Source organism: Phoxinus phoxinus (assembly GCF_949152265.1).
Source record: "Phoxinus phoxinus genome assembly, chromosome: 2".
Lineage (NCBI taxonomy): Eukaryota > Metazoa > Chordata > Actinopteri > Cypriniformes > Leuciscidae > Phoxinus > Phoxinus phoxinus.
This window is the reverse complement of record NC_136877.1, coordinates 3,207,061-3,220,086: the sequence shown is the minus strand read 5'-3', so window position 1 is coordinate 3,220,086 and position 13,026 is coordinate 3,207,061. Positions and strand designations below refer to the sequence as shown.

The window sequence follows — 13,026 nt, the reverse complement described above, 5'->3', positions numbered from 1 at the left end:
GTATGGTGTGTATTTTGCAGCTCATCCTTTCCGAGCATATAGTGAAGTTTCTCTGAGTCATTTAGAGTAAAGAATGAAACACAAATGAAATCACGAATGAGACTCGGTCTCTCTGTGCGCACTGTCGCTCGCGCACAGACACACTCTATCGTGCGCTCTCGGACGACAGTGCGCACAGACGCACTCGATCTTTCTCGCGCGCAAACACACTCGGTCTATGCACGCACTGTCGCTCGCGGAGTTCGCTTCGCTTTTGTCCAGTCCGGCGAGGAGGCGCTCCGCGCTCAACTAAATGTTTATTATATACTCAAATATCTCCACGTCACGTGAGCAGACCAACTAATCGATAATGACATTCGTTGACAACGATTTTCATAATCGATTATTATCGATTAGTTGTTGCAGCCCTAGTATAAATTAAAGTGCAGCACAAGCAAAGTAAGCCATGACTGTGGCCTCGTACATTTGGTTTTGTGACCATCATAGTTTATCTAAGTTACAGGGTTCGTACAGATCCTGTAAAACGAAATTCCAGGACTTCGCAAGCACTACTTCTTTTGTTTTTAAGGACTATAATCAGAGATCTCACTTATCAAAACAATATCTTTATTATCTTTCAAATTCTAAAAAAGCTAAACCGATAAATAAAAATAAACTAATAAAACAAAATGGTACAAATAAAGTGCAGCACAAGCAATGACTGGTAACTTTAACAATTGAAAGGATACGATGACAAAGATATCGCTTATTTCTTATTCAAACTGATATTTTCTCCCATGAATATATGATGGACCTGAAGAATTAAAAATGTATCATATACTTTGATATTTATATGAGCAATATCACATCTGTAGTTAAACGAAATTAATAAAGACCTTCTGAGGTTAAAGCAATGAGTTTGTAAAATGTTAAACATTAATATTTTTCTTAAAGTAAAAAGTTTAGCTTTCGTTACGCAGTGTACTTCCACATAAAGCGCAACTTACGAAACTTGTGACGTCAAAAGTAGTGTAAATATCAGCATTGCTCGCATAAGTTGCACTTAGACTCAAGTCGAATCCGTATGTTCGTTTGGCCGGAGGCTAGTTTTTTTGAGTATGTGTTAAGTTACGTTAAGTTACTAGTAAGTTTTAAATATTAATATTTTTCTTACACAAACTCATTGCTTCGCTTCAGAAGGCCTTTAATAACCCCCCGGAGCCTATGGAACACTTTTATCATAAATAGACACACTTTTATCATAAATAGACAAACTTTTATGATGGATAGATGCACTTTTATGATGGATATATGCGCTTTTATGACGGATAGACCCATTTTTATGATGGATAGATGCACTTCTATGATGGATAGACGCACTTTTATCATAAATAGACACTTTTATGATGGATAGATGCACTTTTATGATGGATAGATGCACTTTTATGATGAATAGACACTTATGATGGATAGATGCACTTTTATGATGGATAGATGCACTTTTATGATGGATAGAGGCACTTTTATGATGGATAGATGCACTTTTATGATGGATAGAGGCACTTTTATGATGGATAGAGGCACTTTTATGATGGATAGAGGCACTTTTATGATGGATAGATGCACTTTTAAGATGAATAGACACTTTTATGATGGATAGATGCACTTTTATGATGGATAGATGCACTTTTATGATGGATAGAGGCACTTTTATGATGGATAGAGGCACTTTTATGATGGATAGACGCACTTTTATGATGGATAGACGCACTTTTATGATGAATAGACACTTTTATGATGGATAGACACTTTTATGATGAATAGACACTTTTATGATGGATAGATGCACTTTTATGATGGATAGATGCACTTTTATGATGGATAGAGGCACTTTTATGATGGATAGACGCACTTTTATGATGGATAGACGCACTTTTATGATGGATAGACGCACTTTTATGATGGATAGACGCACTTTTATGATGGATAGACGCACTTTAATGATGGATAGACGCACTTTTATAATGGATAGACGCACTTTTATGATGGATAGACGGACTTTTATGATTGATAGACGCGCTTTTATGATGGATAGACGCACTTTTATGATGGATAGATGCACTTTTAGGATGGATAGATGCACTTTTAGGATGGATAGATGCACTTTTAGGATGGATAGATGCACTTTTAGGATGGATAGACGCACTTTTAGGATGGATAGACGCACTTTTAGGATGGATAGACACTTTTATGATGGATAGACGCGCACTTTTATGATGGATAGACGCACTTTTTTGAGCTTCAAACTGTTGGTTGCAATTCACTGCGATTATAAAGCTTGGAAGAGCCAGGATATATATATTTTATATAACTGCGATTGTATTCGTCTGAAAGAAGAAAGTCATATACACCTAGGATGGTTGAGGGTGAGTAAATCATGGGCTAATTTTTTCATTTTAAAGTGAACTACTCCTTTAAGCACCTTGTACAAACCCGTAAGTAAGCTAGCACAAGTTAATATGCATTAAGTGCATTCCTGTCTATGCCATCCTTAGTAGCCTGAAGGTCAAGTGAAACCTTGGGTGAATTCCCAGCTGCTGGTGGCAGTCTAGTGTGTGTGTGTGTGTGTGTGTGTGTGTGTGTGTGTGTGTGTGTGTGTGTGTGTGTGTGTGTGTGTCTTTAAGGCTATGACTTGGCAGCCTGTCACCGATTACAAAATGGCCGGTGTTCACATTTCAATGTGGCTGAGGCAAGGTCACCGCTACGTTTGGACAAAAGCAGCTGCTCTTCACAGAAATGCCCATCAATTATTCTCAGTATGTCAGTGTCAACATATCTGCCTCACAATGCAGTCGTCCAGTTCATTACACAAGTCTCGCCCGTGCTATCGACTTACAGTAGGAGAGGCATCTTCACGTTTGCCAGTTTCCACTGTATGACCTCAAACTCTGCAAACATGCCCAAATGTCACACAAGCATTCATGTGCCATTAACACCAATGAGGTCCAACAATCCTGTCATCTAGATTTCTGCTCTTGCATAATATATGTACGATATACAAGCTTGTTCTCAACGTAGTGATTTGCTCGAGGCCACAAGCATATATTATAGGGAAAGGAAGCCAGACACAGATCTTTCCAGAAATTATTATTCTTCAAGTCTGGAGTTGATGAATATTCGCTAACACCTGTAAACACTTACATGTAATGTAGCCCAACCTCTTGAACACGAACACACACACACACTTTCTTTTTAAGTCACATTCCTGTGATTCAACCCTCGAAGAGCATTAACAGCAGAAGCGGTCTAAACATGTGTATAGCGGGTGGATGAAGGGAACAGAAAAACACAGGGCTTGCACTTTTAGTCTTCTAAAATAGACACTGGTACAGCATTACAAAAGCTTTCTGTCCCCATTTGTCATACATAAAGTGAATTTGTGGCTATTTTTTAATAATGTAGAAACTGTTCAAAAAGGGAAAACTTAAAAAAACAAGGTAATAATGTCTAAAGGAGCACATTGAAAGCTATTGTAAAACAGTGGATATATGCAGTTGAATGCAGCAATTTTCAACACAGCTTGACATGCAAACAACAACGTCTACAATAATTGCATCGAAGTGCAGACTAATTTTAGCTTGGTATTTTTTTCCAATTGCACGGCAGATATATAGTGGTATAAGCAGTATAACAGAATCTCTATAATAAATGTACACTCTCACACTGAGTATATATAATATATACCCTCATATCTCTTACGTCCGACCTACGGCTACGAATAAGTGTAGTACTCAAACATTTCATATTATTGAAATATCTATACGGAGAATTTAAGATTTTTGGTATCGATGGCTATGGTATCGAAATTGGTACCAAGATTTTTGTTTTCTTAATGAAATCTATTTAGTTATATGCTAAATCATATTTGTATTGTGGAAAATTATGGATATCGGTAAGTGTTTGAGGCCATTTAAAAAATCTGACTATATAGCAAATACCTCTTTACCATAAAAAATGTAAATAAATAAATAAATGTTCACATAAACGTTCCTGTAAACATTCATTCTAAATATGCGCAAAAGCGTATTAGTGGTCGACTGATATTGTTTTTTGATATATTAGAGAGCAGATTGGCAGATAAAAAGCCGATATATATATATATTTATTTTAATTAATATTTAATCAATTAGAAATAAATAATTTGAAAATTAATTTAAGAAATAAATCTCTATATTATACAGACTTACTTTAGACGGCAACTTTATTCAGTAATCGTATTACAGTATTTTTCACAAACTGAAATAAATCATGTTCACTGTATGCAAAATTGCAGTCTGACAGAAATATTATTAAGATTATTGATTTGATCCGTTTATCCGTGTGGCTTAATTTACTCATTCAATCTACATGGCTACAATGAATTAATGTTTGTGGGAGTTTGCAGGAAAGTTTTGTGAAATTCAGGCCCTTTAAGAAGGCAGATATACGAGGAGTTCAAATGAAACATGAAACTTTCAATTTAATGTTGCTGAACCTATTTATATAACCTTATAGTTATGGAGGTGGAATAACTAGTTTTCCAAAAACAACACAAACCAGAAGAGCTGGTTAGGCATGAGGTCTAATGTCTTTGATCAAAACGTTTTTTTTTTATCCAAACTGTACAACTGAAAGACACAAACAGACCATGCAAAGTTCAGAATGAGCTCATGTGATGAGCAAAGAAGGTTTATAGTGATCAGTTCTCAGTTTGATTGACTATATTAAGCAAATGCAAACCGGCTACAAGCATTTCTTGGTATAATGTAGTGTGTGTCCTCTGAGACTGAAGGGAATCTAGGTCGGACTGAGGGTTACAGGGACGACAGCACAACAAACAAGGGGGATTTTCAATTGTAAATATAACATTAAGCATTGCATTACTAGCAAATCAAATGAGCTCATTCAAGTTGTTAGATATTCATATGTGAGATATTCATGTCCGGAGCACAAAACGAGTTATGCACTGAATTTTAAAACTTGTGGTTATGGGTTTTTGTGCAAAATATCAATATTATCAGTGATGCTTGCCCAAATTTACACAATGGCTCCACTGTCAATCACCAAAACCGTAAGGCAGAACTCTCTGCCCAGTGGAAACAGGAAATGAAGGCAGAAGAGACAGGAAGTGCCCGCAGGATGTTGTGTCAATACTTTATGCACAGCAGATGAAAGACATTATGGGGAGTTTTATTTTTTGGTTTCATATTTGTGTTACAATTTTATGACATTATTGATTTGTTTTTTGTTTCATTTAATCTGCTAATTAAGAAAGAAAATATTGAAAACGATTTTTAACTAAGGTCGCGGGAAGCACGGTAGTGGGCTTGTGTTTTGCTACACACTTCATACGTTTTTTCGTTTTGTATAATTTGTACCTTAATTTCAATCGATCTGATATTTACATTTACATGTATGCATTTGGTAGAAGCTTTTATCCAAAGCGGCTTACATTGCATTTCAAGGCACACATTTACATTCTTATCAGTTCTTGATTTCCCTGGGAATCGAACTCATGACCTTGGCGTCGCAAGCGACAGCGCTCTACTGTTTGCATACTGATATATTGGATATTAGGACAAACTTAAATTAAACTAATTCGTTCAGCCAAATTAACTTTTATGAGTATTTAGCACTTTCTTTTTCTTTCAAGTTCACAGAATTGATATATTTTAAGTAAACTGAACCGTTTCATTGTTTTGAGTTTTATGAAATTATCTCTTTTAATTTAGACGAACTTAAGTTTAACTGAAAAGGCTGGGATGTCTATTTCCCAGCATGCTTTGCCGATGGCACTCAAAAGGGAGAGTAAATGCTCAAATTAAGTGTAATATAATGTTTTTTTTTTGTGTGTGCAAGATTAATGTTAAGTGGGAGATTTAGTAGCGATTAATGTTTTGTTATGCTAATTTAGAAGTTGTTCTGGTTTTAGGATAGTTACCATCATGGTGACGAGTGGTGCATGCGCTTGATTTGAGAGCAAATCATACTCCTATATTGTTGCATTCATACAGCAAATGATTCTGTATAACACACTATTGCTAAAATGTTAACAAATTAGCATGTTAGCTTGTCAAAGCTAACTAAGTATATACTAATAAAAGTGTTCACATTGAGATTACATGAAAGATTTAAGTTAATTGTATGAATTAGTGTACTCATACATTTTAATTGTTCTTAACTTGAAATGTTTAAGTAAAAAAAAAAGCTAGTTCTGCTTACTTAAACTTTGAATTTCATAACTTAAAAAAATTGAGGCAATTGATTACCTTAAATGTAACTACTACTACTTATTTGGGTTTACAGTGTATGTATATAGTGATCTCCGTACATGGATCCGCGTAAACGACAAAAATGTCAAGTAATTTGGCAATGTCAATTTGTAAAGGAGAAAGCACGGTAAAGCATAGGTATTCAAAAGTGCAAACCTATAGACTAAACACGTAATATGCACGTGCACGCCGTCAGCGGTTTCACAAAATCACGTTTTTTAAGTTTACGCGGAGATACTTTTTCAAAACTTGCATCTTGGAACCGGTTTCAAAGTTTGCGTTCTCGAGCACCAAACACTGTTGTGCAGATGAGCGGCCAGAACGCATTTAAGGTTTTCGGTCTTTCTGTGTCGTGTTAGCGACCCCTAAGTTAATAACTAATGATCTTTGCAACGGAAGTGAATCAATCAGGACAATAACTTTATTCTAGAGCTGCTGTAAAGCCAAAACAATCTTGCTTACTGTAATTTCCTATTATAAAGCTGATTTGAAGCAATCTACATTGTTAAAAGCGCTATATAAATAAAGTTGACTTGACTTGACAAGTGAATAATTCATAAGAGCTCTGCATGACATGAAATGAAATACTATAAAAAACATTTCTCCCTGCAGGAATATGAGTAACGCTCAATGGCTTGGCCGTACGAAGGCCAGAAAACATCACTGATCTGCTAGACAGCAGCGAATCTCTTCTCGTTTTAAATGCGAGTGTGTGTGCATGTTAGCCAGAGAGCAATAGCGTGTGCAAGTGTACCAGCGCACATGCCTGCCAGCGTTAGCAAGGCGTGGGCAGCAAATATTACTGTCTCTTATCAGCCAACCCACTCCCTTCACCCTTATATCCACAACATGCTCTCGTCCACCGTCTGCCCAAAGATATCAAATCATGCCGTGCATATTATCCCAAAAAAAGTCTCTGTAACATCCTCTAGAAATGCATTATTTGCAAGCTAAATGCATCGTGCATTCGACTTCCATGTCTGCGTCTAATACATAATGCAGCAAAAAAGAGATTAATATACAGGTTTATGGCTCTTTATTTCTTTTTTGTAAATAAACACTTGTAAACTTATGTTCACAGTTATTTTTTTTATCATCATAAATATAGGATTGGTATTAAATCTATATTCATTGAGTCGAATTGAATCGATACCCAGCCCAAAAAAAGCACCTCATAAGCCATTCGGTCTCTGTAATATCCTCTGGAAATGCATCGTTATTTGCAAGCTAAATGCATCGTGCAGATGCTCTGCATTCGACTTCCATGCCAAGTTCTGCGTCTAATACATAATGCAGCAAAGATGTCTGCGGCCTGAGAAAGCGCAGGAGAGGTAATGAGCAAACACAAGAAGATGGAGGCAAGAAGACTGTGAGATGGAGAGAAGTATTCTGAGTGCTCTTGGGCCTTGTGGGTTTCTCCAGCTCTATGGATAAGCGGCAGAGACGGTTGCACGGTCTCCCTCACCGAGAGAGAGAGAGAGATGTAAAAACATCAGCTGGATAAATTATGCATTTCAAATGGAATCGTCCAGAAAATGGAGGACAGAAAGAGTGACACGAGATGACAAGAGTGAAGCTGGCTGCGTTTTACCTTGACTTTTAATGATCTTGGTCGCGTCATAACTATTTAGAAACTAAACGGATATAAAGAGTGTATCTTTTCTCTATGCCAGGGTTTTAAATTAAAGCAGCAGTCTGTACGAAACCCTGGGTTTATAACACTGTAAAATGAAATGTTTCACTACTTTTTTGGGTTTCAAGCACTACAATCAGAGATCTCACTTATCAAACAATATCTTTATTATCTTTCAAATTCTAAAAAAAGGTAAACAGATCAATAAAAATACACTAATAACACAAAATGGTACAAATAAAGTGCAGCACAAGCAATGACTGTGGTAACTTTAACCAGTTAAAGGATACTATGAAAAAGAAATCGCTTATTTCTTATTAAAACTGATATTTTCTTCCATGACTATATGATTGACCTGGAGAATGAAATGTGTATCATATACTTATATCAGACGGGTTGCACTGTTTATTTTGCGTGAAAATATTGTTTTATCAAGAAAATTAAACACTGATTTCACATTTTGTCTTTCAATAATTTAAGCATGCACTTTTCAAGTACCTTTTCATAAATATGGCGGTTTTCTAAGACTTTTCAAAAAGTCAAATTAAAGCACTTTAAGCACATTGTACCTGAAAACCAATAAAATGTTTTATTTTTATTTTTTATATTTAAGTTAACACAGTGCAAATTAAGCACTGCGTTTGGTTGTTTTATAAACTACAAGAACAGTATAAATTTATAATCATATCAGTTTTCAATCATATTAAATAATTCGTTTACTTAAAAACTAAAATTCTGTCATTGAGTTTTCACCACTAAAGTTGAGTTTCTTTCTTCTGCTGAACACAAAGGAAAATATTTTGAGGAGTGTTTGTAACCAGACAGTTGATGGACCCCATTGACTTCTAAGGTCTTCTTTTTCCTATGGAAGTCAATGTGGTCCATCAACTGTCTGGTTACAAACACTCCTCAAAATATCTTCCTTTGTGTTCAACAGAAGAAACTCATACAGGTTTGAAACAACTTGAGGGTGAGTAAATGATGACAGAAGTTTAGTTAAGTAAACAATTCCTTTAAGTAATGGCCAAAATGTCTAAAATAAGTGCATCCAATTTCCTTCCCATATCAACAGTGTATCTTTTCTCTATGCTAAGTTTTTAAATTAAAGCAGCAGTTAAAAAAAAAACATTAAAATGTTCATTTATATTTAAGTTTTCACAGTCTTGGTTGTTTCATAACCTACAAAAACAGTATAGCTTTATAATCATATCAGTTATCAATCATATCAAATAATTAGTGACTTAAGAATTGGCCAAAATTTCATAATTTGTGGATAGTGATAAGCAGTATATCCAATTTCCTTCCCACATCAGCTGTTCTCGTGCTATTCTTAGGTCTGTTTTTTTCTAGGAACCAACTCTAGCTCACAGAAGCTTAAAAAAACAACATCTCCCTTTCCATTTCATTCAGGCTATGACTGAGTTGATAATGGCGTCGTTGCAACCGCTGCTAACGCTTCATAATTAAAAAGCACCCATTAAAACGTTAAATGTGCGTCCAACTTTCAGGAGCAGCCGAAAGGGTGTTTGAATGAGCTCATTGCGTTAACAGAACAAAGGTCTAACTAGTCCTGTACTGGAAACCTTCCAACTGGGGGAGGAGACCATGGAGAGACCAGCTCAACTACATCAGAAAGTCCCGGTAAACGTGCATGAGGAACAAAGCCAAGAGCTGGACGTAATCCATCAGGAACAGACAATGATGCAGCATAAAAACATGCACAAAAACATAAATAAATCAAGCTAGAGGTATTGCATGGGCTAAAAGTGAGGATTTGAATCTCTGATGAAAACTGAATGGAATATGCAAGTTTTTTTTTTAAATAGATGAAACAAATGCAAAAGCCACAATTTAGTTTACGGCTAAATAAGTGTTGGAAACGGTCAGAGAAAGAGAGAAACATTGAGACGGGCCAATCAAAGAACGGACGTGACTACACCCCCCTATTAGCATTACAATGAGCACTTCAGGCATTGTCTGATGAGAGAGAAAATGGGCAAGGCTTCACGCCTCACAGCCACGTCTCAAAGGGGGGTGGAGGGGGTTCTGCCAACGGCTCGCTAAAAGCTGAGAGACTCAAACCACCACAAAACACATTAAAAACACCGTCTTTCCAAACACACATTAGAACGAATGGAAAAGTAAAACTAATAAAAATAATTTTACCCTACAATCACGTTAAAAAAGAAAACCGAAGCTGAAAAATTCCACATTCAGTTCGGGATCAGATTAAATACTGTAATATTATGTTCAAAAAAATCCCCATAAACAAAGAGTATGAAAGCTCACCCTTCTCAGCATGTCATATCCAACACATTCCCAATTACTGGACTACTGGTTTCTTCATCAGCACTTCTGTCATTCCAGCACACAGTACTGAAGAGAAACAACAACAGTAGCCCACACACACACACACACTTCCTGTTACCCATAGTTCTTTGCAGTAAGCCCCGCCCCCTTACCAGAGTCCGAATCCTTCTGATCCCCATTGGCTCCGACGGTGAAGGGCAGCTTCCTCTTAGGAGCTTTCTCCTTCATCTCCTTCACACCATCGCTGCGGTCCAGTTTAGGAGTCTTGTTTGACGAGCCTTTGTCTTTATCCTAGGGGCACATGGGAAATAGTGTGAGTTTACTGGGAAACAGCAAACGAGGAAGTGCTCTAGGACACATATCACTGTCAAAAAAATTAATGTAGAAGATACAACTATATGTTTTAGTAGTGCTGGGCAATGATTAATTGCATCCAAAATAATAAAAATTTGTGTTTACATAATTTACATGCGTGTACAGTGTATAATTATTTTGTATATATATATATATATATAAATACACACATACGCATGTATACATTTAAGAAAATTGTGTTTATATATAATGTAAATTATGTATAAATATATATACAGTATATACATGCAAAGATTTCTTAAATGTATACATGCATATAATCTGTTTAAATCGTATAATGTGGTAGATGTCCAACTTTTGAACTTATTTACAGAAATATGTATTTTTTTCCGTTATATAAGTATATAAACAATTTTTAACCCTAAAATCCTGATGTTGGGGAAAAGTTCCATAGCCATATACAATAAAGATGTACACAATAATAAAATTGTGATTAATTGCATCCAAAATAAAAGTTTGTTTACACATAATAATATGTGCGTGTACGGTGTATAATTATTTTGTATGTAACACACACATATTATTACGTGTAAACAAACTTATTTTGGATGCGATTTATTGTTGCGCTAGTTTTGATACATTACTGTGTACATCTTTATTGTGTATATATATATGGCTATGGAACTATTCCCCAACATCAGGATTTTAGGGTTAAAAATAGTTTATATATAACGGGGGAAAAAAAGTATGTTCAAGAAGCTGTAGGACATATTTCTGTAAATAAGTTCAAAAGTTGGACAGCTAACAGATTTTATATATATATATATATACACAGAAAAAAAAAATCAATGTTCTTTGCTGGCCAGTGAAACAATTAAAACAAGATAAATTTCACCGCTAACAGTGCTGAGACAAGGGACCCTTACATGTATGTGTATTAAAGCTTTCCTAATGTGACTCGAAGCAACACAGTAGATATTCTGTGTGATAAACACTCCGTGAACACCAGAAATTTGAGGAGGGGTTTGAAACAGTTCCAGACCTTTCACATCAACAACTGGAAGCCATCAGAAACCCCCACCATCTTCAAAGACACACACACACACACACCAAAAGCCCACCATTAAAGGCATTCGATATGCCGATCTCAAATACAGCACATTTAGCAAAAGCTCCTACGATGCACACCAGCCACACTTCAGACACAACACGCCAGGGCCGCTTCACACTGCCTGTGGCTCTTACTGCTTTACAGCGAGGACAATTCTCCATGCTGATTGGGGGGGTAACAACCATAGAATGGATTTAACTTGGTAAAATGCATTAAATGGAGTTGAGAGGAGTTTCTTTGCCCAGTTGCATTTATTTGTGCAATTGCTAATTCTTTTTAATTACTGAGTGTTTACTTGTCTTTAATAATACTTGATATTTAGGTTACACTTTATTTTAAGGTGACCGTTACATTGCACACACACACACACACGACCCCTGAACCTACCCATCATACACACTAACCCGACCCCTAAACCTACCCATCTCACACACACAAACAAACAAACCCGACCCCTAAACCTACCCATCACACACACGACCCCTAAACCTACACATCACACACACACTAAACCTACCCATCACACACACGACCCCTAAACCTACCCATCTCACACACACAAACAAACAAACCCGACCCCTAAACCTACCCATCACACACACGACCCCTAAACCTACACATCACACACACACTAAACCTACCCATCACACACACGACCCCTAAACCTACCCATCACACACACACTAAACCTACCCATCACACACACACACACACACACACTTTAGTATGTTTTGAAAGCCATTTTAAATACGAGGACTCAAGAAATGTCCTCATAAATCACGTTGTAATACTAGTGTAATACCCATGATGTCATTATACAAATTTATGTCCTCACAAATCACACACACACACACACACACACGCGCACACAAACGCACACACACACAGAGAGAGAAAGAAACTAAAGCTAAATCAGGTACAAAACAGTTTCACTCCTTAAGTACTGAATAATATTAATTAACTACGTTTACTTACTGTAGTTACGGTTTAGGGTTAGTTACTGTTATTACTAGAGTAACTTAAAATAAAGTGCTACTGAAAATGATATCAGTTAGGCTAGTTGTTTTTGCTATGGTATTTTTAAAACGCAGACAAACGTTCCTTGTGAAAGCGATCTTCAGCCTGCTCAGTTTTGTTCATGGTATTCAGCTACAATTAAATGTTTTGAAAGACTAAAGGCCATTGCACACTGAGTCCGAAATTTTCGTATGCGTTTTTTCGTATTCGTGATTCGGTGGCTCTGAATTGTCAAAGCACCAAACTCCATTCAAACTGCTTGTTACGGATGCGAAAAACGCAGAAAATCGAACCCGTTTCGTGTGCGAAAATTTCGGATGCGAATTTCATACTCAGTGTGCAATGGCCTT

General features: G+C 36.4%; 1 protein-coding gene across 2 annotated transcripts in view; it reads right to left on the bottom strand.

Moving 5' to 3' along the window:
* The window catches only part of ankrd11 (ankyrin repeat domain 11), a 161,332-nt gene that overhangs the window by 20,183 nt on the left and 128,123 nt on the right, over positions 1 to 13,026 (bottom strand). For both annotated transcript variants that reach the window (XM_079598165.1, XM_079598166.1), the window contains exon 4: positions 10,386 to 10,524. In XM_079598165.1, coding sequence (XP_079454291.1) covers positions 10,386 to 10,524 — 139 coding nt within the window. The remainder of the gene's footprint in view (positions 1 to 10,385; positions 10,525 to 13,026) is intronic.